The 25,221-nt window shown below is 45.0% G+C and overlaps 1 protein-coding gene across 3 annotated transcripts; it reads left to right on the top strand.

Moving 5' to 3' along the window:
* The first annotated feature begins 392 nt into the window (after window positions 1-392).
* Window positions 393-24,636, top strand: tmem102 (transmembrane protein 102). Of its 3 annotated transcripts, none has more exons than XM_069159186.1 (6): window positions 393-713; window positions 2,051-2,262; window positions 16,725-17,063; window positions 19,313-19,506; window positions 19,764-19,976; window positions 20,132-24,636. In XM_069159186.1, the coding sequence occupies exons 2-6, from the start codon at window positions 2,061-2,063 to the stop codon at window positions 20,732-20,734; spliced, it is 1,551 nt and encodes a 516-aa protein (XP_069015287.1). In that variant the 5' UTR covers window positions 393-713; window positions 2,051-2,060; the 3' UTR covers window positions 20,735-24,636. The 3 variants fall into 3 exon arrangements, with proteins under 3 accessions (XP_069015287.1, XP_069015286.1, XP_069015285.1); XM_069159185.1 differs by having other exon boundaries at window positions 394-776; XM_069159184.1 differs by having other exon boundaries at window positions 394-834.
* The last annotated feature ends 585 nt before the right edge of the window (window positions 24,637-25,221 follow it).

Below are 25,221 nucleotides of genomic sequence, written 5' to 3'. Positions count from 1 at the left end.
TGATTGATTCTCTTGTTCGGGTTCACCACCGCCTCTCGTCTGCCAATCAAATCAATGTGCCGGATACTCTTTAGACTTTTAATAACTTGTTTGATAAGCAATCAAATATAACACTTCACCTTATTTTGATGAAGCAATTCAAAAATAAATACATATTGATTTTCAGCAGGGTAACTAAACTACTAACCTATAACTTATTACATTTCAAAAGTACCCCCCCCCCCCCCTTTCCTCCCCACTGACACTTTTGCAACGCGCACCTGCCCTCTGCAAGAGGATTAGTGTAATACTATAATTTAATGATAACAGGAAGTATCACACGAGGATCTGGTTTGATGGGGGGGGGGAAAGGGGTGTAGCTCCCCCAGTGCATGCACAGAGTCTACCTGGCGCTACAGGTGGACGGACCAAAAAAAAACCTTCGCTCTCGCCTTGATCTTCTTTAACGAGGACACGATTGTAATCATAAACCTGACCTCACAAATCCGTTCGTAGATTTTTGTTGTTGTTGTTGTTGTTGTTGTTGTGTGTTACGTGAGGCCGCGCGTGCCACACACACACGCGCGCGCGCACCGGTAATCCGTGCGTCCTGTGAGTAGGACCATGATTTCTGGCGCGGTGTTGCCGGGGGGAAAGGTGGCGCCCGGGACCTGTTGGAAATGACGGCTGGAGAAGGCGGACTGAAAGCACGGGGGATCGCGGTTACAGTAAACGTAGGAGACAGCGGAGGAGCTCCCGGAGCACCGGTCTTGTTTAAAAAAAAAAAAAAAAAAAGGGTGTGTTGTCTTGCAGCGTTAGCCTGATAGCTAATCACTTCACTGGGATCCGCGTCTCGTAAGCTAACGACATTAGAGCCGAGTGCATGTGCATGCTGCTGTGTGTGTTTATAGAGTTGTGTGTGTGTGTGTGTGTGTGTAGTCCACTTCCCTTCACTGTCCCCGTCTGTCCCCGTGAGCTAGCGTGCTAATTTGACACAGCTAGTCGGCTAATATTTGCTAATAAAAATAAATTAGCCGCGTCGACCCTCACCGCGGAGGAGTCGGACGGTCTGCGGGCGGAACACGTCGGTGGAGCGGCGACGTGAACGTCTTCACCGCGGCCGACGGCTAGTTTGTTGTCTTTTTTTTTTTTTTGTAATTTTTTTTTTTTAAGACATTATACAATTAGCCAAACTTTAAACTGTCAAGACGAGCAGGCTGGCTAATTTCCTCGGCTAGTAGCTTAGCAGCTACGAGCTCCGCTAATTGACCCAGTTCAGAGGGACACAAGGCCGCGTTGACTCCACTTGTTTACCTTACAACTTTTTATTGTTTTTTTTGGGGGGGGGGGCTTCTTTCTTTCTGTCTGTCTGTCTGTCTGTCTGGGCGTACAATTTAACACGGTTTTTAAATAAATAAATTAAACACAGGCTAATAAACCTTTTAAGACTTTCACCCCAAACGGTCCGGCTGGTGGAGCTGACCGCACACCTCCACCTGTTGACTCCACCACCTTCACACCTTTGTTCACGTCCTCGGACACGAGGCAGAATAGAAGTCTCTGAAATGTCAACAACAACAACAACAAACAGGACTAACCTAAGTTTGAATAAGCAGTCCTCGTAGCTGAGAGTTATTTTTAGAGAGGTCTATAGTTGGGGAGGAACCAAGCTGTTCTCCTCCGAGCAAGATGTTAATCAGTGTCACTGTTTTTGACCTGCTGTTAAAAAGTGGTCTCAGTTTGTCCCTGATGTTTGTGTGTTCCTCTGAGGTCACCCCTCAAAGTCTCCTGGTTCGCACGAGGCCGTAGGAAAACGAGGCCGGCGTTATTGGTTGAGCAACACTTAATCTGTCTGCACATCCGGTCTGCTGGGAGCTGCATCCTGACAACAGATCCAGTGAAGCTCCTGGAGGAGGGGGGGGGGGGTTTACGATCAAAATTAGTAATCTTCAAGGCCAGTCGTTATCACTGGCAATGTGACAGCTGTTGTAGTTGCAAGCCTGAACAGGGAGGCTAACGAACCCCCAAAACTCTCTCCTCTCTCCTCGTCCCCTCGTCCCCCCCCCCGCAGGGCTGCGGAGATGGATTCCCTGATGAGTGCGGTGACCCCGCGCTCCCCGGCCCCCGCCAAGAAGCTGTCGGAGGTGGACTTCCGGTCGGGGGCCACCCTGGAGCAGCTGTCGACACAGGTGTCTGAGCTGGTCCTGCTGGAGCAGGGGGAGTTCGGAGACCAGACCGCCTTAGAGGTCCACACTGCCAAGGACTTCATCTTCAACATGTTAGGTAAAAATCAAATGTTGTCTCACAGTACACGGTGTTGTCATCTTGGACTTTGCTTCGCACAGCTTCAACCAGGCTTCACTTTGCAGGCGTTTGCAGGCTCGCCTCAGCTACTACGTGTTCTACATGTGTGAGATTATGTCATGGTGCATTTTGTATATTGGAAGTTAACATAATATTTTCCATCGTCATTTTACCAGAATGAGAATTTAATGAAGTCCTAGCCTCTGGGATTGTAATTATTTATTGCCCGGAGTTAAAGTTACTATCAATTAACTATTAACACATTTGGCAGTAGTCTCACATAGCCGGACTGATTTCCACCATGCCGTGCCAGCATCCCATGCATCATTCTGGTACAGTGGGGGGAAAAAAAAACACTCCAGCTTGTTTGTATTCTTTAAACCAATCACAATTTGTCAAAACTCTTCATTTCTGGCTTTTTTTTTTTTTTCTTTTTTCTTTTCGTGACGGGGAATTTAAAAACAGTAACACACAAATGAAGAGGAGAATGCCGACTGAAATAGTGGCAGGTTTCTAGCCACTGTCTACAGCCGATGAGTGAGACTAACTGGACAGTGATTGTAAAGTCAGAGTTTCGTGGTGGAATTTATTATAAGAGCTGATCGACACCTTTACAAACATGTATTTTGTGTGGGAAGATTGCAGTGTGTTGTCTTTATATTTAAGTAAACCGTAACTCAAGGTGAAGCAACTTTTTGAAGCTATTTTTGGACTCATCTGCTGTCTTCTGTTCACCCAAATTCTTTGAGCAGGTGTCCATGTACATTGCTTTATTTTCTGTGGGAACATCCTGCTCCACACTCACGACTGTGACACGCATTGGTTTCTGGACTCTGCCCAGAACAATCACAATCTGATCTGTTGGCTTACCATTAAGTGGACCAAGGGCACATTTTATATGACATGATGATTAAAGTCATCAGTTTTATACTCGTACTGCCGTATTATCTCGGTTGTTCTGATGTTTTTACCATCTGTGTGTCCAGGTCTGGTCGCAGAGGTTGGTGGAAGCTTCACTGCCCTTTTTTTTTTTTAGTAGATTTAGTGTATCAGGAGGCTTTTAAAGTTTACTGACAGGAATGAAATGATGATGCTTGATGCAAATAGATGCCAAAGAGAAGACAAACATGAGCAGCAGCCAACAGAACTGAGCTACCAAACATTTCAAGCTGCAATACAGTGTGAAAAATGTCTTAAATGTAAAACAGAAGACATCTTTTACATTTTAAGCATCCCCCGCCTGACTCTTGAGACCTCACCCTGTGGCATTTTTGATTTGTCACTTTCAGTTTGCAGGAAAATTGAATGTAGGCCAAAAGGACAAAAGCTACAAGCACAAATTCCAACGGGATGGGACACAGTTCTCATCTGGAAGCCCGTTTTATGACTCGGGTTGAGAGGCAGCCTGTGTGACAAAAACGATTAACACTATAGTCTGCAGCGAAATGACAGAGCAGGGACAATATGGTAAATTTAATCCTCTAACAGACACAGAGGTTTAGAAATTGTGGCGGCGTGGATTTTAAAACATTTCACATGCAAATGTGTCTCTAAATTGACATAAAGCACATGCAGTGTGTGGCTCATATTCCCACCGTGCAGGGCTCTTCTCTGACTGCCCTGCATCCATGCACGAGGTTCCAGTGTTGTTTATTGTTGCCAGTTAAAAGTGAAGTGTGTTTGTTTGTCCAATAGGTGGCACTCTCCCACCTCCCTGTTGTCCTCTGACATCCTCGTTCTCTCGTGTCACTCTCTGTGGGAGGAAGGCATGTTGGGTCGGTCAGTGTCCTGGAAGTTGTAGGCCGTTTGTTTACGCGTGCGTTTGTGTCTTTATTTGACGCAGCGATCGATTTCGTCCCTCCGTTTCCTCTTATCGGTCCACAGAGAGGCCTTCGTTAAGGCTCAGCCCTCTCTTTGTGTCCCAGAACATCGCAAAACACCCAGCTTTACTATTCCTCTCAAATCAGTGGTATTGCTTTGGTTGACAGATGAGCTCCTTTAAGTTCCAAGGCTTCTCCTCCCGCGCTTTAGTCACCCAGCTGAAATAGCTGCATCAAAGCGGCGGCTTCACCCAGGGAGAAATCACACAAATCAAACTGGAATCCAGGCTCGTTCCTCTCATTTTTATTGTGACACCACACTCAGGCAGATGTTCCTTTTTCTGTGTAAAACTTTCTTTTTAAAAAACTGTTTTTCTTTTGTTTGGATTTCATTTTTCATGATCCCGGTGTAAAGCTCCCACCCTCTCGGAGAATCTCCCGGTAACTTTTTTTTTTTTTTTCACTGTTTGAAGCTGCTTTTTTTTTTTTTTTTTTTTTCCCCCCCTGCATAACCACCAATGCTTTGCTTGTATTTTCATACCCGGCACCTCACCCCCTGCTGTGACAGCTCCAACTTTGTTGGAAAGAAATGGGGGAAAAAAAAGTTTGGCACTTTCAACAGAGGGAGACAGTTTGTGTTGGATTCTAGGAATATAAAGTTAAGTATGCGGCGCTAGCCATATTAGCAGCTCTACGCCTCCCAGGGCCCTGAGGAGGATGAAAGGCAGCCCTGAAAGGCAAAAAGCATCCTGTTGATGGAGAGGCCTTGTGACAGCACACCGGCCTGCTGTTGGAATCTGCTGCTTAGGTGTGTGTGTGTGTGTGTGTGTGTGTGTGTGTGTGTGTGTATGGGGGGGGGGGGGATGCTGAACACCAGTGGATGTGCCTCTGTTGCCAGGCTTTTATAAAGTTTGAGCTGCAGCGGGATCCCCACTGGGCTTTGCACACTGTCAGGGAAAAAAGGAAAAGAGAGCAGAGATTAAACTCCCGCACCGAGTACAGCCAGTGGTTTTCTTCACAGGCTGACAGATCCAAGAAGAGGCTCTTATTTACCCTGCGTTTGAGTAAACACTTTGCGGTTCACTGTACACTGTGTGCTTCAGGCGAGCATGGCGGGGTGCTACTGTATGTGTTATCTTTTGAAAAACAAAAGTGTGATGAAGGCAGAAATGCACCGCCCAGATGATCTGCCCGCAACGTTTCAGATCTTAAAGTTTGTCGTGAAAACAAACCTGTCGCTTCTTTAAATTTGGAAGAATGATGCTACACTGAGGTTCCCTCTTCATGCTTTACGCCACACCTTCACCTTTTCCTGCTGTCGTGACCGCCACGCTGCCTTTTCCTCAAGGCATCTTACATCAGCCCCCTTCTGTTGGCCTCTATTCTTCACACTTAGGCCACTTGACTGGGAGCACATTTGGGCTTGATCAGTGATAAGTGGCGGCGGTTAGGCAGAGAAAGGGTGATCAGCACTTGAGGAGGTTTCTTCCAAGTCAGGGGAAGCACGAGTTGAAAGTTTACCTTGAGCAGTGAAGGAAAATGAACAAAACCAATCAAATAAAAACCATGGCACTATTTTGGCATTACATTTGTGGGCCTATAACATTGAAATACCAAGATACTTTTTGTAGCTTTTCCCCTGTATTACTTTACTATAAATTGTCATTATCAGACAGATATCACTATTCAGTGGTTAACCATCGTGATAATCTCCCTGTAAATTGATTAAAAAGCCAAGCGGACATATTTGTATAATTAGATTTTTTTTTGGACTTGCAGTCCAAAATCTAAACATATCTACTGTATATTTTATTAGAAATAGCAGCTTTTCATATTTGAGAAGCTGGAACTACTGAATTTTTGGGCCTTTTTTCTTGAAAATATAATTTGCTATCAATCAACTAATCCATCATCAGCTAGTCTATAATATATTAAACCACCTGTCTAAAACGTGAAGGTTCTTAATCATGTTATAATAGAAATCCCGAAGCAGCATCAAACAGCCCTGCTCATTGGTATGGAACATTGCATGTGTATATAAAGGACAGAGAGGGATACTATAACTATAAGGTGAATGTAGTCATATCTCCGAGGCTGCAGGTACAGGTCTTGCAGTAATTCACAAAAATGTGCCCACGTTTGTGTAATGTCACTATTTTACACTGTAACTCTGCAGGGACTACAAAAAGAAACCTGTGAACTTTTGTTGCTAAAAGTGCACCAAATTCTGGTTTATTTACTTATCTTTGGTTCTCCTTTTCTCAGGCAGGCAGGCAGGCAGCAGCACAAAAACATCCACATCTCAGTCAGAGTGGAGGCTGTATTTTTTTTTATTTTTTTTCCTCTGTGCGATGTACGCTTTAATATCGGGTGCGTTTAGCTGGCACAAAATTTCTCCTCCCAAACTTTCCAACCTTCCTAAGGCTTCACAAACTTTCTCATGATGTGATGCATATTTTATTTGGGGAGGGTAAAGAAAAATCCCTCTTGGTTTAATATTAACCATCAGAGCAGTGGCGTTTCCACCCCCTTGGGGGGAAGCAGCTCTCTCGGCCCGACTGGCTGGATTTAACTCAGCGTGTCGCCGGAGCCCCGGTGACGCTGGTGGGCATCTGTGTGACTGATTCGAACAGCTGGATGCGCTGACTTCCTGCCTCATTGCGGTGCCATGCTGTTGACGCTCTGGAGTCCAGCTGTAGTCTTCATTGCAGACTTGGTCCGGTGGCCCACACGGCTGCTCCCTCTTACTAATTCTCTATTAAGGCCATTTTGGATTTGAGAGCCATGTCTTCGTCTGGCAGCCAGGCAAGAATCATGGCACAGAAGATGAGGGAAATATCTGTATTGGATGAGCTCGGCTTTGGGTTGTTTTCCATCGCTTTTCATCCGCTCGGACGCACCGGTGCCAGAGAGCACAGATGAGCAGCACCTTGCCTGCCGCTGACACTTTTCTTGGCACATTGCAGCCTTAAATCTTAATTGTTTAAAAAAAACAAAAACAAACTGGAACGTCACTGAAAATGACTGCAGAGTGCAGTTTTGTTGATGTTAATTTTCCAAAAGTGCCCAGCCTCCGTTAGAGGACAATAACAAATCAGCTAACATCTGTCTGCGAACACAGTGGAGTGTCCGGTGACTGCACATGACCACAGACGTCACATAATGTCATTCACTAATTGTCTTTCATGATGCGTAATTTGTTATGACGTGCTGGATTTGTCATGTTAACCAAGGAGTGTTTTGACATTGTATGACATAAGCTGCGAACCAGGGCTGACGTGACTCTTTTTCTTTTTTTCTTCTTCTTCTTCATAATCACAATTTATTCCTGAGGCAAAGTGGGAGGAATAATTTGGGCCGTAGCTGTCAGCTGATAACGGTGTTTTCGGAGCGAGGAGCAGCTGTCGGAGGTCTTTTTAAACAGCGGTGTGTTTGACACACACCTCAGTCACAGGCTGACACTTTTCAGTAATCCTTAAAACGCTGTTAAAATATGTGTCGAGGAACATTGGAGGGCTCTGACTGAGAGATAATTCCCCCTCCGTCTCAAACAATTGAATACCTGCTTTTCATATCATCTCATAATTGCTATTTTAACTAATTTAATTTCACAACCCCAATGAACTCCACTCTCTGATTCAAAATACAACACGCAAGCAGCAACATCTCCAAATACAGAACTGCACGATGGACCGAGTGACTCAGCTTTTATATAAAATGTAGCTGTTGGATCAGGGCAAATGTAAGGTGAGGAGTTAATTGCTTTCAAAATCAGCTGAGATTTAATTGATTAGGGATAAGTCATGGTTTACCAATATTCAAATAGTCATTAAAATATAAAAAATGAAATGACACTCGTCCTGTATTTCAGTTTTTTTTTTACCGGCACCTGGTTGTGATGCATTACTTCCGTCAGAAGGTGGCGGTAATGCACGTAAAAGTGGTTTGCCAACTGAAGAACACATTGCTGTCGTGCTACAGGGCTTTGCCAGGTAAAAACGGTGTGGCGCTGTGAGATTAGACGCCACGGTGCGAACATTAGAAACATGCAAAGAGGACTACAGACATAAAAAAAAAAAAATTCTGTGGAACGCCTTCAGTGATAAATAAATGAATGAGCTATAGTTCAAACTCTGCAAGTAAAGCCAGCAGATCATCTACCAACACCTTTGCACAGTCATCAGAGTGAAGCACTGAGCAACAGTCCAACCGCTGATCAGTAATCAATGGCCAGACAAAGTGAGTTTGATGTTGGCCGTGCAGAGCAAAGAACAGCCCTCACCCTATGTGGGAGGCGGCAATCATCAGATACCAGTCTAATCGTTCTGAGCCATTATCCAGGAGTATTTTTTGCTTGAAATGGCCGTCCTTCAAAGTCAGGATCAGCTGCATGTGCTGTCATGCTGCCCCACTGCCCTAAAATGTAAAAGAGAAACTGCAGTGACACTTTTCTCTTTCAGTGATAATTGCCTGTCATTTAGCGGGACATGGTATCACAGCATAGCTGGCATCAAAGCAGCAGCGAGGAACTGCGAGACACTGACAGCGTCTCACAGTTCCTCTCACTGCAGGTGGATCAGACACGCCATGTCTGTCATCACTCTCAGCCTGTTTCTTCTATTAAACACATTCACACACTGTCAGACACACATGCAGGCACACACACACACACACACACACACACACACACACACACACACACACACACACACACACACACACACAAACACCTGGCTCAGTGATCTGAGACATCACCTCCAATCAGGTTAAATTGGAACTTCTCCATTTCTCTTCTTCTAAAAAGGGCTATTTCGGAACTAATCTCCTGCCTCGATATGAATTCATAAACAGCGAGGCAGCAGAATGGCTCACCTTTCAGCGGCGGGGTTGTCTGGGATTAATCCTGCTATTAGCGTGCAAGGTGAGCCCCCGAGAAGTGCCGGTTGAAAAGCACTGATAACATCCTGACTATATTAGTCTGGAATCATCTGTACCGGATTGAATTGCTTCTTCTGGGATGAGGCTGCGTTTTATTTTTATGGCATGCTCTATTGCTGTATTAAAGTTTTATTGTCTAAAATAACAGAAAGGTCATATAGAGGAAGAAGACGCACAACAACAATCTCATTTGAACACAGATGACATCCCCAACTTTGAAAACTGCTGCACCAAGGTGCTTGGAAATAAGTATTTGGAGCATCTCCCTCGTTAATCTCTCCAAAACATCTACGTTTGAAAATTATATTTCTTTCAGTTGAGAATCTTAAAAGTGGAGGACTTTTCCACCGTGGCAGACGGAGGGAGGAGCCCCGACAACATAGATTCAATATGAACACAGTCAGTGCAGTGTTCCCTTAGCTTAAGAATTGACTTGTGGCTGTGTGGCGTGTTGTGTAACTGATGTTCCCTGAACGTCCCACAGGTAGGCTAACAGTTGGTGCTGCAATTTACCGATGTTTCAAACACGCCTGGAATGCAGGTGTTACGGAAATACTACAATTTACTGATGTTACCTCACATGCAGGCTACAGCTTGATGCTACAATTTACTGACGTTACCTAAATGCCTCACATGCAGGCTGCAGCTTGATGCTACAATTTACTGACGTTTCCTAAATGCCTCACATGCGGGCTACCGGTAGACCCTACAATTTAGCAATGGTCCCTAAACACCTCACGTGCAGGCCGTAGGTAAACACTGCAATTTGTCTATGTTCCCTTAACGCCTCACATTCATGTCAGGTGTTATGGGAACGTAACACCTACGATAATCATAATAATAATAATAATAATAATAATAATAGGTTATTTCGCTATGCAACAATTTACCGATCTTACCTCGCATGCAGGATATACGAAGTTGGACGCTACAATTTATGTACATAACTTTCAACTAGATGTTATACCAGTTTGAAAACTAAAAATTTCATGTGAAATAAATAGTTGAACACTATTTATAATAATAATAATAACTTTATTTCTATAGCGCTTTTCAAAAACAAGTTACAAAGCGCTTTATGTTTAAAACACAAAATGCATCTGTATAAAATACAATGATAAAATACAACAGAAGTAAAACAGACAGAAAACAGACAGTCAATCAATAAAATGCCAAAGGCAAGTCTACAACAATGTGTTTTTAAGAGTGCGTTAACATCCCTGATCACCTCTGGCAGGTCGTTCCACAGCCGAGGGGCCCGAACAGAAAATGCCCGGTAACCATTCATGACATTGTTTGACAGGCAGACTGCTTTGAAGGCACAGAGACACCATCTTTGAAAGGTTTCAGTGGTGCACTCTGCCATGCCGTGTTCCTGGATTATTTTCTACAACTGGGCGTTTTCTTTCAAAAGGCGTGCAACGACCGCACAAGCTGCACGGTCATTACATGTTGTGATCTTTTTATATAAAAGTATAAAAGTGTCGGTAGAGCTTGAAAATTGTAGCATCCCGCAGGCTGTTTCCCCGAAAGCAGGAATGTTTTGCAGTCAGCGCAGGAAGTTTCTGTGATGTTCATGCACATTGAAACGGGCAGTAGACCGTAGTTGGATCAGACAGTTACAAGTTTTTAGGAGGAGGAACTGCATGAATGTAAGACGGTTAATTTTCAGACGATAAATAAATGTTAAAAATAAAGGGATAAGAAGGTTATTGCTGGCTTTACCTACATCGCCGTTGTTAGCGCAGCCTCGGTTTTTAAGAACAGAGTCACACACCCTCTCTCTCTCTCTCTCTCTCTCTCTCTCTCTCTCTCTCTCTCTCTCACACACACACACACACAGCAACAGCAAATAGAAGTCATCGGCTTATTTAGAGGAATCCCATTTTCCAGCGAGATTTACAGAGCTATTTTTGGAGTCTATCAAGCTAGAGGTGTGTGGCAGAATGTTCTCGCTGCGCTGCTGCGGGGATGAGTCACAAACGTCTTTCCCATGTTGCTCTGCTTTAGGGCGGCTTTTCTCGGCAATGTCACTTCGGGCCGTAGCTTCACTCCGAAAGCACCGTAGTGAAAGCGTGTTCGGTATTGCTGCAGGTTCGAACGGGCATGTAATTGCTGTAACTACACCGGTCTTCACCACCTTCAGTATAATATATATATATATATATATATATATATATATATATATATATATATATATATATATATATATATATATATATATATATATATATACACCTTTAGTGATAAAACCGAGGCACTCATTCGATTCAGACTCCTGAGACCTCACGTTTTAAACGGCCTGTTTAGTATGCGAGTCCACGCTGCATTGATGCAATTCAATCAGCGTGTAATATTATTACATGCTAATGTGTTCAGTCGCAGACAAACACCCAAGACAGATGACAGTGACAAAATGGCTCTCTTGCGCAAATAAATGATCTATTGATTTTGAAATTATAGTTAATTAGTTTTTTTTCTTTTACCTAAATGACATATTGATTGTATTTGTTTTTGGTTTTAGGCAGGGATTGACTGGAGGGATGGTCTCATCCAGTCAATATATTGGAAAGAAAACCCTGCTAGATGTAAATGCCTTTGGTTCTCACCTACACTTCTTTTATCACAGTCGTAAAGTGCGCCACTGCTTGCCCGCCCTTCTTCTTTTCTTTTTACTATTAAGCTCCAACAGAAAGTATGAATATCAGCTCGTCCTCGAATAGTGAAAACTGGAAACTGTCGTTGTGTTTTAAGCGACCTGGTTGAATTCCTGTACTTTATCTCAAGTAAAACGCAGTGCCGAGTTGGGATGGGCATTTCAAGCAAAAACTACTATATGGGTGTTCTTCTCCTCCCCATGTTATTTAATGCCTGCTGGCCGGCAGCTTTTAGGCGCTTTAGTCATGAATTACAACCAGGCGCTGGTAAAAACGGGAAATAAGGCAGAACGATAGTCGCATATGCTCATTGATTTTGGAGATTATAACGAATATTTGAAATTCATGCCCCATCCCTTGTGCAGAGGTGAGTTGATGGTAATCATAACAGCATTAGAGTTTTTAGGAGTCATTGAAGTTAGTCAGACACTGTTTTGTCCTCCAGCCTCGTGTTCTGCAGCAGGTTATTTCAAAGACTCTAGCAACAGCATGAATGCTCTTTGATTGTACCACTCACATGATTTTTAACCTTGATAATTCAGTTCCCAATTTTACCGTAGTTAAACGGTAGAGTGCAAAACCTTCTGTCTATTTATTATAATGCATAAAAGGTTTTTTTTACCTGCTGTTTTACCCACTTTCTAACCAGTATTACAAAATAAATAAAGATATACTTTATTTTATACCACAGTTTACTGTGAATGTCCCTTTGGTTAATGGGAAAAATCTGTTAGACTGTAAATCCTGGATGGGTATGGAAACACGCCGTGCAGATAGGGAGGTTTTCCTGTTACCACACACTGAGACTGATGGAGAAACCAACAGCCTTCAAATAGTCGTTTCACAGACGTGGAACTGGGTCTTGTCTAGAAATAACTCTTCACAAAAAAAAAAAACTTCCCTCTAATGGATCTCTACATTCAAAGGCATTTCTTACAGGATTAGGTTTAATCCGTGGCTGTGAAACCAGCCCAGACAGTCTCCATTCCAGCTCTATTCTCAGGCCGTGTGTGTCTACAGAAGCTGGTGTGTCGCGAGGCTGTCTGCGTGTGTGCGCTCACTGCCAGACGCCCTGTAAAAGGAGCATGCGACTGTCGATTTGAGAGTTGGGATTAAAAAGTAGATTGTGTTCTTTGGAACAACCTCAAACTTCCTGCAGCCCGGTAGTGTTGAGACTGAAGAGGCCCTCGCTAATTGATACAGTTTTCTTTTTTCTTTTTTTTCCCCTTCCTCTCTGCGCTCCTCTCTGGAAGTGAAGCTGGAGAGATAAGATGCTCTTTATTCTCTTTTTCATCACCCTTTTTCCTCCTCCTCGCCTATTTGACCCAATTTATCAGTGGCAGATAAAACCAAACAAATCAGAGGAGCTGCGGCTTCAAACTCGTTGCCCTTTGGCTGGCGTCTGATCGTTCCTCCCTTCGACACTGTCTCTTCCTTTCTATTCTTCGCTTTGATCTGCGTCCTCTGTTTCTGCCCACTCTTCCTCTTTCGAGCTAAACAGATTTCAAGTTCTGATAATCGATTGGTCATATTTCGTTGCAGGCACAGACGCGTACCTCAGATAGAGGATAGGTGAGTTAAGTATGACGCACTTTTTTGCAACTACTGAAGGCACATCAAGTCTGCTTTCTGTAATTCAATGTTTGTGTCATGTTGAATTTCTTGAATTCCGGTCTGCGATTTTTAGATCTACCAGAAGAAGTACTTTGGCCACAGGGTCACGTTTTTGATTTTATCACTGTTGCTGATTGATGATGTTTTTCTACCAATACCGAAGCCTAAACTGTTCCTTTAATCACCTTAGACAACCCGCCAAATTATATTTCCTAACAACGTCAGAGGACCAGAGGGGGACATCACATCACATTTTGGTCCATTAAGATAATCCAGCCCTCTCTAATAAGTTAAGGCAGCAAGGAAGTAGAACTGCAGTTAATAGCCGCATGATTCGTAGTGACTTTTTGAATTTCAAATCAAGTTAAAACACGGCTGAAAGAAACTGACTTGCGGTTATTGACGTGGGCTACATTTAGTCCCATTGCAATGAAATGCTTTAATAAAGCTGTATGCTCGGCTATTAAAGATTGGATTTATATCAGACATGTAGGTTTGGTCCGGTGGGAGTTGCGGGGCTCTTCAACCAGACACATAATGAAATTTGTCTGACAAACTGAAACGGTGCTGTGTTCATATCTGAAAGCACCAGAATTGGAGGGGGGGAAAGAACGTGTTTATTCCCGCTGCCATCTCTTTGTTTTTATGTTCGTGGTTTTTAGTTGAATAATAAGGAGAAGTTGGATTCCTGTACTGGGCTGTACGCTCCTGTGACTGTACCGGAACAGGTTTTCTTCAGGGAGCTCCTTCAGTTCTGCCCAGTCTCCATGTCCCTACCGCTGAGAAGCACCCGCACAGCATAACGCTACCTCCACCGTGCTTCATCATGGGAAAGGTATTAACCAGGTGTTGAGCAGTGTAACAGTCATAATCAACAGGGTCGGGGCCCAATGCGTGATGAGTGCCATCCATCTTGTCTCTCTGCTATAAAGGCCTGATTGATGACGGCCGGCCGAGATGGTCGTCCGGCTCCCGTCCCTGCAGAGGACTTGTGAAGACCTACCTAAGTCCTAAGTTACCTACCTGACTTACGCCCTTCTTGCTCAGTTACTCAGGTTGACTGGATGGGCCTCCTCTTTGAAGAGTCTTTGAGGTTTAAAGCTTCGACCGTTTCACAGTCATCGAGGTCACTGTGCTACTGGGAACAATTACAGCTTTTACAAATGGGTTCCTACCCTTGGCATGATTAATGTCTTGCCAAAATTGGATCACAGTGGTCATTTGAAGGGTCTCGATACGTTTTGAATCATACATCATATGTATTAGAGGCACGCTACAATCGACAGCCTCTGAAATGACCACGGAGTTCCAGTCTTGAACGCTGCAACTCAAAGCAACTGTCTGGACTGTCAAGGGATCAGACGGATGCTCCTTCAGTCGGCTCATCGTGCTGATAATGATGGGTTCGGTACAAAGAGCTCATTTAGGCCTGAAACCATTTTCATTATATCCCACCTCATCATGATTTACTGCACACGAGGAGACCATTCCCTGCATATTAATGCTGATCTTCCCGGAGTTATCTGCCCTAAAACGAGGAACTTTCACATAGTGAAAGAATTCTTTAATATTTGATGTTGGTGTTAGCAGGAACTCTTGCAGATGTCCTGGGAGGGCCCCGGCAAGGCAGAAGATACAGAGGAGCTGCAGTGTTCTGGATAAAGGCCAATGGGAGCTCCTCTCCTTCTGACTGAGCTGCAGCAGCCTAGTCGGGGAATGATGGGAGCTTGTTGAGGGAGATGAGCTGATTCTGCTGAGAAATACCAAGATCCAAGGACGAGCTGTCACACAGTTCTTACGTTCCGTCTTCTCGCCGACTGTCCCCCCTCACCCCTCCCCCGTGCTGGCGTCAAATGAGGTGCTTTCTTTTTTTCTCCCTTTCAAAGCAAAGCACCAGAGAGATCCTCGTCAGCACATTTGACTTTGACTCCCACTTTAGTCGCACGTTCATTTGCAATCTCTGGATGGTTTCCTTTCTGTTTCCCACCTATTTCTTCAAACTCTTTCTTCCTTTTAGATGTGAAGCAGACAACAATGGGAGGGCACGCTGCTGCCCCATAGGGTCATATTCCTTATCGGTTGGTTGTAATTTATTATTGACTTGACGTGGATCAGTCGGAGGAAAACGGCTAAATCGAGCACCTTGAATTCAGTAGTTTTTATCACTTCAAGTTTCCAGAAGTAGAAGCCTTAAGAGGGGCTTTCTGTTTTTGTTTTTTTTCCCCTTCCATCAGGCTTTTTGCTTGCCACTCACTCTCCCAGTTTCTCCACATCCAAACACGAGCCCAGTTGCACACACATGCCTCTACGTGAAAACATCACATGGCATCCTGCCACCAAGGTTGTGTGCCCATGTAACAGGATGAGAGGGATCATGTTAGGAGCTTTGTGCCCCCAGCCATGGCCTGCCAGCTCGGTCTGATACCCCCGTTTCAGCCCTCTGCAGCCGCTTAACTGCCCTGGGGGGGATAAACACTCGAGCTGAAGCCCTCCCAAGCTCTCCCCTGCGAAGGGTTTTAAAGTGGCCACGCTTTACCTTTGACCTATAGTTGCCAGCGTATAGCTCTGGACCTGCACAGATTTTTTTTTTTTTTCCGCCTTTCTCAGTTGCTCTTTTAAGCTGGCAAAACATAAATTACTTGACTCCAGGACAGGCGCTCCCAGGGGCCCAGAGCCTGGGAAGTATACAACACAGCTAAGTACCCATAAAGGGATTTGGAGGCTCGAGTTTCTCTCATATAAACTGTTCAGACAGGAGGGCAAGGAAGGCTTTTTAGCACTCTGGGAAATGATGTTGCAGCCCGGCCTGAAATATACAGAGAATATAATAAGATGATCGTCTGATTGGCTGTATTTTTTGCACCGTCCGGATTCCTTTTAGATATATTGCCATGCTCCCAATCTCAGCAGCTAACTAACCAGGCTACAAAAACGTGGTCCACGTCCTTTCCTTCTCCCGTCTTGGTTCTTTTGGACGTTTTAAAGGAGCATTTCCTCTATCAGTCATGCCGTGGATGCCGTGTGTTTGTGAAACTGAATGGTGGCCTTGGCCGAGTACATATGTAGCCACTGAAATGATCATTAGTGTCTGGTGCAGTGGTCACTGTTTGGGTCGGGCCGTTGATATCACACTCTCTTGTGTCAATGTTACCGCAGCTCACACTCATAAATATATGCAGTACCTCTCACAGCTAATTAAGCCCCAAATTCTCCAGGCTCACTGACCTGCTGTTTGCTGTTTCCAGTGTGTTTGCCGGAGCCGCTGTCCGTACTCTGAAGTGCATTTTTAATGCGCATTCATCCGAGAGTCAGGGAGAACCTCTTTTCCGCTCGTGGAAACGCACTCCTGCACATACAAATGACTCTGAATGTGACTTTTGCTGAGCTGGATTGATTTTCGGATCTCTTCCAGGCTTAGTGCAGAAGGTGGACCAACGCCTCCCGGTGGCCAACGAGTACCTGCTGCTGTCAGGCGGGGCCAGAGAGGGCGTCCTGGACCTCAACCCCGAGGACCTGGGGGACTACGCCAAAGGGGCCGACTTCGACCTGGATTTCACCCTGCTGGTGCCCGCGCTGAAGCTCCACGACCGCAACCAGCCCGTCACCCTGGACATGAGGCACTCGCCGCCCTGCCACTCGTGGCTCAGCCTTCGCCTCTGCGACTCCAACGTCCTGTCCCGCTGGAACGTCTGCTGCCAGGAGGAGAACGGACTTCCCGCTGAGGAAGAGGAGGAGGACGAGGTGGACATGGGTGAGTAGAGAAAGTGGAGATGTGCGACAGAAAGTACGGCGGCTCCGATCACAACCGGCCGATGGTAGCTCTAAAAAGTTTGACTGGCGGCCTCTAAAAAGGCGGATCAGAAATGCCGATCATATGACGTACAGATTAGGAACACGCAACGGCTCTGAGCTACAGAGGAAAGCGTCACGGGCTGCTCCTTCGAGCCACGTGTGCCGAGTCGGTGGATTAAGACGGAGAACATATTCGCAGCAACATCAGCAGCAGACGAACCTCCACCCATCGGAGGCAGTTGTCGCATGAAGCCGCGTGTTTTTTTTTGTGTTTTTTTTAGCAGGACAATAGAAGCCACTTTTCCATTCAAGCCACATTAGCCTGCGCGTGCACTCGTAGCTGGCGATGAACTTTTCATCACTGCGGGGAATATTATGGACGAGAAGAGGAACAAACCGTCGGCTAAAAAAAATGCAGAGACGGTGGTATTCGTAAAGAAAAAGGCATCGACGCTTAAAAGCTAAACTTTGAGCGGTATGAATGATATATGAGTGATACTGATCTCTATCCAGCCTCCATCTCTCTCTCTCTCTCTCTCTCTGAATAAGTTGTTCCCATCAAGCAGAAGCTGCTGTGGTTTAAGTTCGGTCTCTAAAAGAGGGAGTGTGGAATATGCTGCCAACCAATAAATAAACATTTGTGAATTAATCATACTTTTATTATCTCTTAATTTGAATAAGTAATGTACGGTTTTGTTAAAAAAAAATAGTGGAATAAATCCATAATAATACCTGACGAATAAACGGTTTCAAATAGACCCTGTAAACGATGTCGGCAGATTTAGCTTCCGGTGATCGGCCTCAAAAATCCTGATTGGATCACCCTCGATCGGAAGATTAAGCGAAGGAAGAGTGGGATAAAGAATGCTGAAGGTACTGGAGCAGCGCAAGGTGGAGAGATTATCAGATCGTTTGATGCGTGATGTTGTGATGCGGTCCAGCCCGGCGAGCTGCAGCAGGAGACTCCTTCTTCACGAACCCTCAGATCGGCGAAAGGAGAAGATCCTGCCTGGGAAAAAAAAAATCTAAACATTACGAGTATAACCCAACAGTGGAAAGATGAAGATCACGCGGAGATTCCACCGCTAAATCCATCTGTCTCATGCTTGTTGAGTGTGAAAACTGCGGAGATGAGAAAAAGCAATGACACATTGATAGGAATCTCTTTTCATTTTCATCAGTTCGGAAGTCATCGTAACATCTCCCACGGGATCTGAGCTTCCTGTATTTGTGGCGGTTTTAGTCGGCCTTAGTTCACAGCATGAACAATGCATCGCGACAAAATGCCAGCGAAAGGTTAATGCGAGGCCAAAAGGGACACGAGTTTAAATCCGATTTTTATTCTTTGCGGCGCAGCGTTCGGCCCGCTTTTGGTGTGAGACGTTACCCAAAGGTTACTCCGGCACTGATCCTTGAATTATTTTTCAAGTAAACAGTTCATCAGTCGGTATGTAAAATGTCAGGAAAACCTCCCTGAGCTCAGAGTGACATCTGTAACAGCCCAAAAAAAAAAAAAAAAAATCAAATTTACAGTATGAAACAACGAAAAATAGCAAATACGTAAATTTGATTGACAGGAACCAACGGCTATGGGGCTATTTTGCTTGATAGACAACCTGTGGTTAAAGTTATGTTTTTGATAATTCAACTACCCTTACTCTTTCAGCATCAGTCTGCTTCAATTTAATATTACCAGCTACAATATCTTCTAACCACTCCTCAGCCTCACTATTCCTACTGTTTTCAGGCCAGTTTTTTTTTTTTTCCCAGAATCTTTCCTTTAACAAGACAAATCTCATAAAGCAGCTGAACCAAAGAGAAAATAAAATCCAGCCCTTAAACAGTGAAAAAAAAAAAAAAAAAAAAAAAAAAAAAAAAAAAAATCGGTTTAATATATTTATAGTAGGACTTTACAGCCTTTGTCTGGAATCGGTTTCCATCGGGACCTTGTTGCAATAAATAGATGATGTATTGGTTGTTGTACTTCCGTGTGTCTAAATATACTGAAGAGATTGAAACTATTGCACCAAGCTACGGATTTAAGCTTCTCAAGTAAAATGCACACAAAGTAACGGAAATACAGAGAAGCGCCTCGTGGACTTGAGCCATAAATACAGGATCTCTGTGCACAACACCACAATAATCCGTACAGAGGAACCGATCCATCATCCCTCCCTCCCTCCCTCCCTCCCTCTTTCCTCTCCCCAGGTAAAGGCTCCATCCCCTCCCTGGGTTCTCCTCAGTCTCTGGACGGATGCTACTTCTCTCCCGCCCTGGTGACCGACTGGTTCTGGGGGGTCGTGAGCGAAGCCGTCGGGGAGCTGAGGCGCAGCCCTCAGAGAGGCATCCCCACCCCGGACCGGCTGGAGAGGAACGGACCCCTCACCACCATCATCCTTCAGGTACGGATGAGGCCACGCCAGTAACCGCGATTAACGCAGGACGGTTGGACTCGTTGTGTCCGAATTGATACTAAAAAAAAAAAAAAACATCAGGCTTGCTTAACTTGGTTTGAAAACTGTTCATTTTAAGAGGACATTTTTGTGGAGCGAGATCAATATTGTAGCCAAATGTGAGAATATTGTTTTTTTTTAAGAAATCACCCCGCAACACCGAGTCAGTGGTATTCCAATATTCCTCCGCCCTGTCGTCCCTGCAGGCCGGCTCGAGCCGGGTGCTGTACGATCTGCTGCCTGTGGTGTCGTTTCGGGGCTGGCCTGCAGTGGCCCAAGGCTGGCTGACCGCCAACCACTTCTGGGATGGTAAAATCACAGAGGAGGAGGCCATATCTGGCTTCTATCTGCTGCCCTGCTGCTCCCCGCTGGGTGGGCGGCCCGACCGGGAGTGGAGGCTGGCGTTCTCCCGCAGCGAGGTGAGGCGCATTGTTAATGCAGCTCGTCTCCTTTCCTTTTGTTTCCGGGCTGTTTTTCTGTCATTTTCGCGCCTCGTCCTCTTCCCCCACCTCTTGAATATTCATGCTCAGCCTGCTTCTCCTCTCATCGGTCCGTTGTTGTCTTCTGTTACCAGGTCCAGCTGAAGAAGTGCATCCCCTTCCCCATGGCCCAGGCTTTCCAAGCAGCCAAGGCGGTACTGTCCCGTATCCTGGCCCGGCCTCGTACGGGCCTCAGCCTCTACCACCTGCGCACCCTTCTTTTCTGGGCCTGCGACCGGCTTCCTCCCGCCTACCTGTCCTGCCTCGATGCCGAGACCCCCGGCCGCCTCCTCCTGGGTCTCCTGGATGACCTTGCCCATTGCATCCTGGGCAAAAACTGTCCAAACTACTTCCTGCCCCAGTGCAACATGTTGGAGCACCTGACCGACAGCCAGGCGCTGCTGGTCGCCAGGAAACTGGCCCACGTGCGCTCGGACCCCAGCGAGCACCTGCGGGCGGCTCTGGACCAAGCCCAGCAGGCGGGCCAGCTGAAGAAGGAGCTGACGGCGAGCACCAACGGCCACGGCGGCTCGCCCGGGCATCACCCGGCCAATGGCATCATCTCGCCTTCGGAGGACAAGCTGGCGCAGCGGCTGCAGCAGTTGGTCACGGAGAACCCCGGGAAATCCATCTCCGTCTTCCTCAACCCCGATGATGTCACCAGGCCGCACTTCCGCATCGACGACAAGTTCTACTGACGGCAGACGCGCTGCGGGGAAGACGTGGAAACGTGCGTGTTCAGCTGACGAACACACTCCGGGAAGGCTCCGAGACGCCACGGTGAGACGGTCGGGGAGACTGGAAGTCAGGCTGGTGTTTCACTTCTGAACACGGCGGGCCTGAAACTGCGCACACGTCTCCCGCTGACCACCCGAAGGCTCAACAACAACAACACTGCAAACGAAAGCCTTGCTGCTTCACCGACTCTTTAAACCAAAAACACGCATTTCCTACTACTGACGCTGACGTCCCAATTTGTCAGACATGATGTCGCCAAGCTGTTGCCACGGAGACGGCCCTCTCCTAACGAGCTGGCCTTAACGAGACTTATCAGCTGGTGCTACAAAGACAGGGGCCGGCTTTAGTCATGTGAAAGAAGTCCAGTGGAGACGAACACAGAGTGTGTGCGTGTGTGCGTGCGTGCGTACGTGTTCGCCGAGAGGGTTTTCACACATAACTTACACTTCTAAAGACAGCGGGAGAAAAGCTCCTTGATTGCTGCATTTCTGCCCTTTTTATTTCAGATCAGTGTCGGCGACGGCTGAATTAGAAAGAAAAACAAGGTGTGGCTGATGTAACCGAATGTAATGTTGTGAGCAGAACTGCCGAGTCTTTGAGCAAAAACAGTCTCTTTTCTCTTTCAGCTACATTTAAGCCCGTTTTTTTTATTTTTATTTTTTTTTTTAAAACCCTCAAGCCTCAATTTATGGCATCTTTTTCCCTTTTTTTTTTTTTTTTTTTTTTTTTTTTTAATCTTTCTCAGGTATGCACAACCTTTTTTTTTGATGTCTTTTAAAAGTCTTTAATGATATTTCACGTCGCTTGCATTTCACGGGGTCGTGGAATGTACCAAAGAGCTACGATCGAGCGGAGAAACGTAACTTTTACGCCACACGTCGCTCAAACGTCTAATTTTGTTCCAACTTGATGAATCTACCGAGTCACAGTCTGAATGTTCTTTTTTTTTTTTTTCTTTTCTCCTTGGAAAGTTTCGGTCACACCAGCTCGTGAAACTGTGAAATTGAGCTCCCTCCCTGAAATCGTTCACGTCAAGTTGAACTTAAGGAAGCTTTTTTTTTGTGCTAATTAGCTGCGTTGCGTCATCTGATTTTTATTTAACCTTCTCCGTCGCCACAAAAGATGCTTACAAGTGGATCTGAGACAGAAGTCGACGGTAAAAATAGGATTTTTTTTGTTTGTTTTTAGCAACAATGAATTAATGAATTACTTATCTGATTAACAGAAAATTAAGTAGCAACTGTACTTCATAAATAATTAATTATACACATACATATATATATATATGTATATATGTACATATATATATATATATATATGTATATATACACACATGTATTCAATAGTTTAGACACAAAACAAGCTATTTCAATATGTCACGTTGAGCTCTGTGTTTTGAGTTTTCACCATTTTAAAGACAAAATGATTAACTGGTTATTTCGAACAATAAATGATTAAACAATAGGGGAGAAACAAACAAGTTAGTTGCTGCCCAAACTATCACCGTCAGACTTCTACAAACAAACACGTGGACTCATTTCACTGCCACTTCCTGGTGTGACCGCGGCTTAAAGTTGGAAACAGGACGGAGATTGTAAGAGATGTAAACAGGTAAATAATAGAAAAAAAAAAACAATAGTTTACAGGTACTGTACACTGATGTAATTATTCCTTGAAAATGAATGTGTTTTTTTTTTTTGTCCTACCTGAGCACATGTTTAGCTCCCTGCTGTTTGGAGTGTGATTGTCGGCTCTTTGTGAGGGATTCAGAAAATGTAAAGCGCTCGTGTGGAGATACGAGTCACATCGGCAGCAGTAAAAGGTCGAGACTGAACAAAAAGGCAGGAACGCCATTCGATGTCTGTCTGGTCGGGGCTTTCTGGGGCTGTTGTGTCCCAGAGTCACGACTGAGTCAAGGTACTTTGCTGTCAACGTGTCCCCGAGAGGGCCAAGGGCGTCCCTCGTCTTGTTGCACATTGTGTCAGCACGTCTTTTCACTTTCTGTCGGAGAAACTTACAGTTCAGTGTCTCCCGTTCGATGTCTTCTCCTTCTGACTTGACTGATTCTGATAATTGTCCTCTGTCTGCTCTGCTCGGTTGGTCTCTTTTAATGAGCTGTGTGTTTGTGTGTGTGTGTGTTTGTGTGTGTGTGTGTGTGTGTGTGTTCTCTGAGAGACGAACCACGCAGCAGGGTGCAGACAGACGCTCCGGTGCTCCAACATTGTGTTCCCACCGTGAGCTGCTGCAGTGCCGGTCAGCTGATTCGATCACGAGCTGTGCGGGGCCCGTAGAGACGGCGACGGGCAGAACCGAGACGAGCTGTAATTTTGCCACTTCCTCATCCACTAACTTGCTTATTTTTACTTTAATAAATGTAGGACATAAAGTTGGCTAAACACCACAAGCTACACACCGCAAAGCTGCTTCCATTGTCGGTGCACAGCGAGGGTAGAAAACACACACAAAAACAAACAAAGAAGAAGCACACGTCTGGTGACGAGCTTGAATATCAGGGTTATGGAGGTTAATGTTAAATTCCTGGTGGAATGTTTCTCCATCAGACAGGTGTGTGAGCACTGTTGAGCCTTGTGTTACAATATCATCCGTCAGTCATGTGCGAACTACTACTGAATGAATCTTTTATAGCTTCTGTCTGGTGTGTGTGTGTGTGTGTGTCTGTCTGTACCTGTGTGTGTGTGTGTGTGTGTGTGTGTGTGTGTGTGTGTGTGTGGAATGAAACCAAAGTGTGTCGTGGAGGCGGTGCAGAATGTCTAAGCAGGGTGTGTATTTCAGCTGCCAGGCGGCGGCGGCGTCGGAGGATTGGGTGTTTTCAGCCCCCCCACCCCCACCTACAAACAAAAACAAACAAACAAAAACAAAAAAAAAAACCCAGTCCTACAGGAATTCAGAGCATTTATTTATTGGAACGTAGAGGTTAATGTAAAGGTACCTTGCCCTCTTTCATATTTCACCGAGAGTGTTGGAAGTTTAAAATGCGTCTCACTTTGTACCTTAACAGGCCTAGTTAGAGATTACTAGACACTGGAAACAATCAATGTGTTTTTTTGTTGTTGTTGTTGTTGTTGTTTTTTTTCCCCCCTGAAATCTTCATGGAGAGAAAAAGCCTCGTGTTCTTAAAAATAGTGTCAGTTTCTAGATATGCAATCAAGCCCCCCGTATGGAAAGGCCGTTTACAACGTCTGCTCTAATCGTACTTAATGATTTACTGTAGTTGTAAAAAAAAAAATTAAAAAAAAGGGGGGAGGAGGAGGTGGTGTCACTATCTGCTGTCCAGGGATTGCATGAAGCACAGATGACACTCGCTGTGCGTCTCTATTTATGATTATTGTCTTCTTTTTTTGGTTTTGTTTGTTCTGAAAGTTTTGAAGATTCTGCCGTGTGACTAACTACAATGAATGTATTCACCGTATCGCTCTAATCGGTTCCCGACTCGAGAACACAGTCGAATCAAACTTATCACTGTTATCTCAGCAGATGTGCTCCGCTCCCCACTCCAGTGCAAGAGATAAACATCTGGACTGAGTCACTCCACATCTTGAGAAATTGAATTTCATATCTCTTTTTGTTACTCGAGCTCTTCCGATTTTTTTTTTTTTTTTTTTTTTTTTCCTTTTTTCTAATTTTAAATAAGTGCAGATTCATTTCTCTCTGTGATGACTGATTTGCTGTATTTAATACTGTTTCCTTTTCTGGAGGTTATGTTGATCAAACTTCAAGCTTTAGCATGAAATAAATTCACTACATTTGAAACGCTATTATGTGGAAATCCTTTCATTATGGGTGCTTTTTTTTTTTTTTTAAAGTGAGATTAAAAATAAAATCACGTTCACGTCTCTGTGAATCTTGTTTGTGGTTTCTCAGTGGCCGAGTGGCTGGATTTAATTAGAGCTGCAACACGTGTTGGGAGCCAACAGAGGGCGCTGCAGGACAGCGAGTGCACTGAAACGAGCTTTACCAAGAGTGCTCTGCTGTGTTGGGAAACAAGTAGGCTGATTTTTGCGCACATGAAGCCTGCATCATCACACTCACTTGATGAACAGTCAGAGCAGGAACTGCTTTCGCCGCTGGTTAGACTTCAGCGTGGGCAAGCAGAAATAAAAATGATACGGGAACTAATTCTCAAAATGATTATTTATCAAACTGTCAGGGTCACTGCGGCTCAAAGAACACTCCAAAAATGTGTTTCCAAAACATTGTGCCTTACCAGTCTGAGAGACGGAGACTCTTTTCGGTTGTCCACAAATGTCAGAGTCGGAGTTAATGTTTTTTTTTTTCCAGTTGTATTTCAAGTGTCCCGAGAGGACACTGGACCCGTGCACCTCCTCTTGCCTCCACATTCAGACTTTAGGGCCAATCGGGGTCGTCTAAGAGAGAGAGAGCCTTCGGAAAGTTTTAAGCTCGACTCGACGGCAGAAAGAACCCCGGA

Source organism: Embiotoca jacksoni, unplaced genomic scaffold (assembly GCF_022577435.1).
Source record: "Embiotoca jacksoni isolate LCO1_2020_lvr unplaced genomic scaffold, fEmbJac1.0.p SCAF_24, whole genome shotgun sequence".
Lineage (NCBI taxonomy): Eukaryota > Metazoa > Chordata > Actinopteri > Embiotocidae > Embiotoca > Embiotoca jacksoni.
Note: the sequence above shows the minus strand (reverse complement) of the source record. Positions and strands in the feature narration are given on the sequence as shown.

What these genes read in the sequence shown, in the direction of transcription:
- tmem102 (XM_069159186.1), top strand. Translation starts at nt 2,061, where the DNA reads ATGGATTCCCTGATGAGTGCGGTGACCCCGCGCTCCCCGGCCCCCGCC. An exon ending in CTTCATCTTCAACATGTTAG is followed by an intron (nt 2,263 to 16,724) that starts GTAAAAATCAAA and finishes GATCTCTTCCAG; the next exon opens with GCTTAGTGCAGAAGGTGGAC. An exon ending in GGAGGACGAGGTGGACATGG is followed by an intron (nt 17,064 to 19,312) that starts GTGAGTAGAGAA and finishes TCCTCTCCCCAG; the next exon opens with GTAAAGGCTCCATCCCCTCC.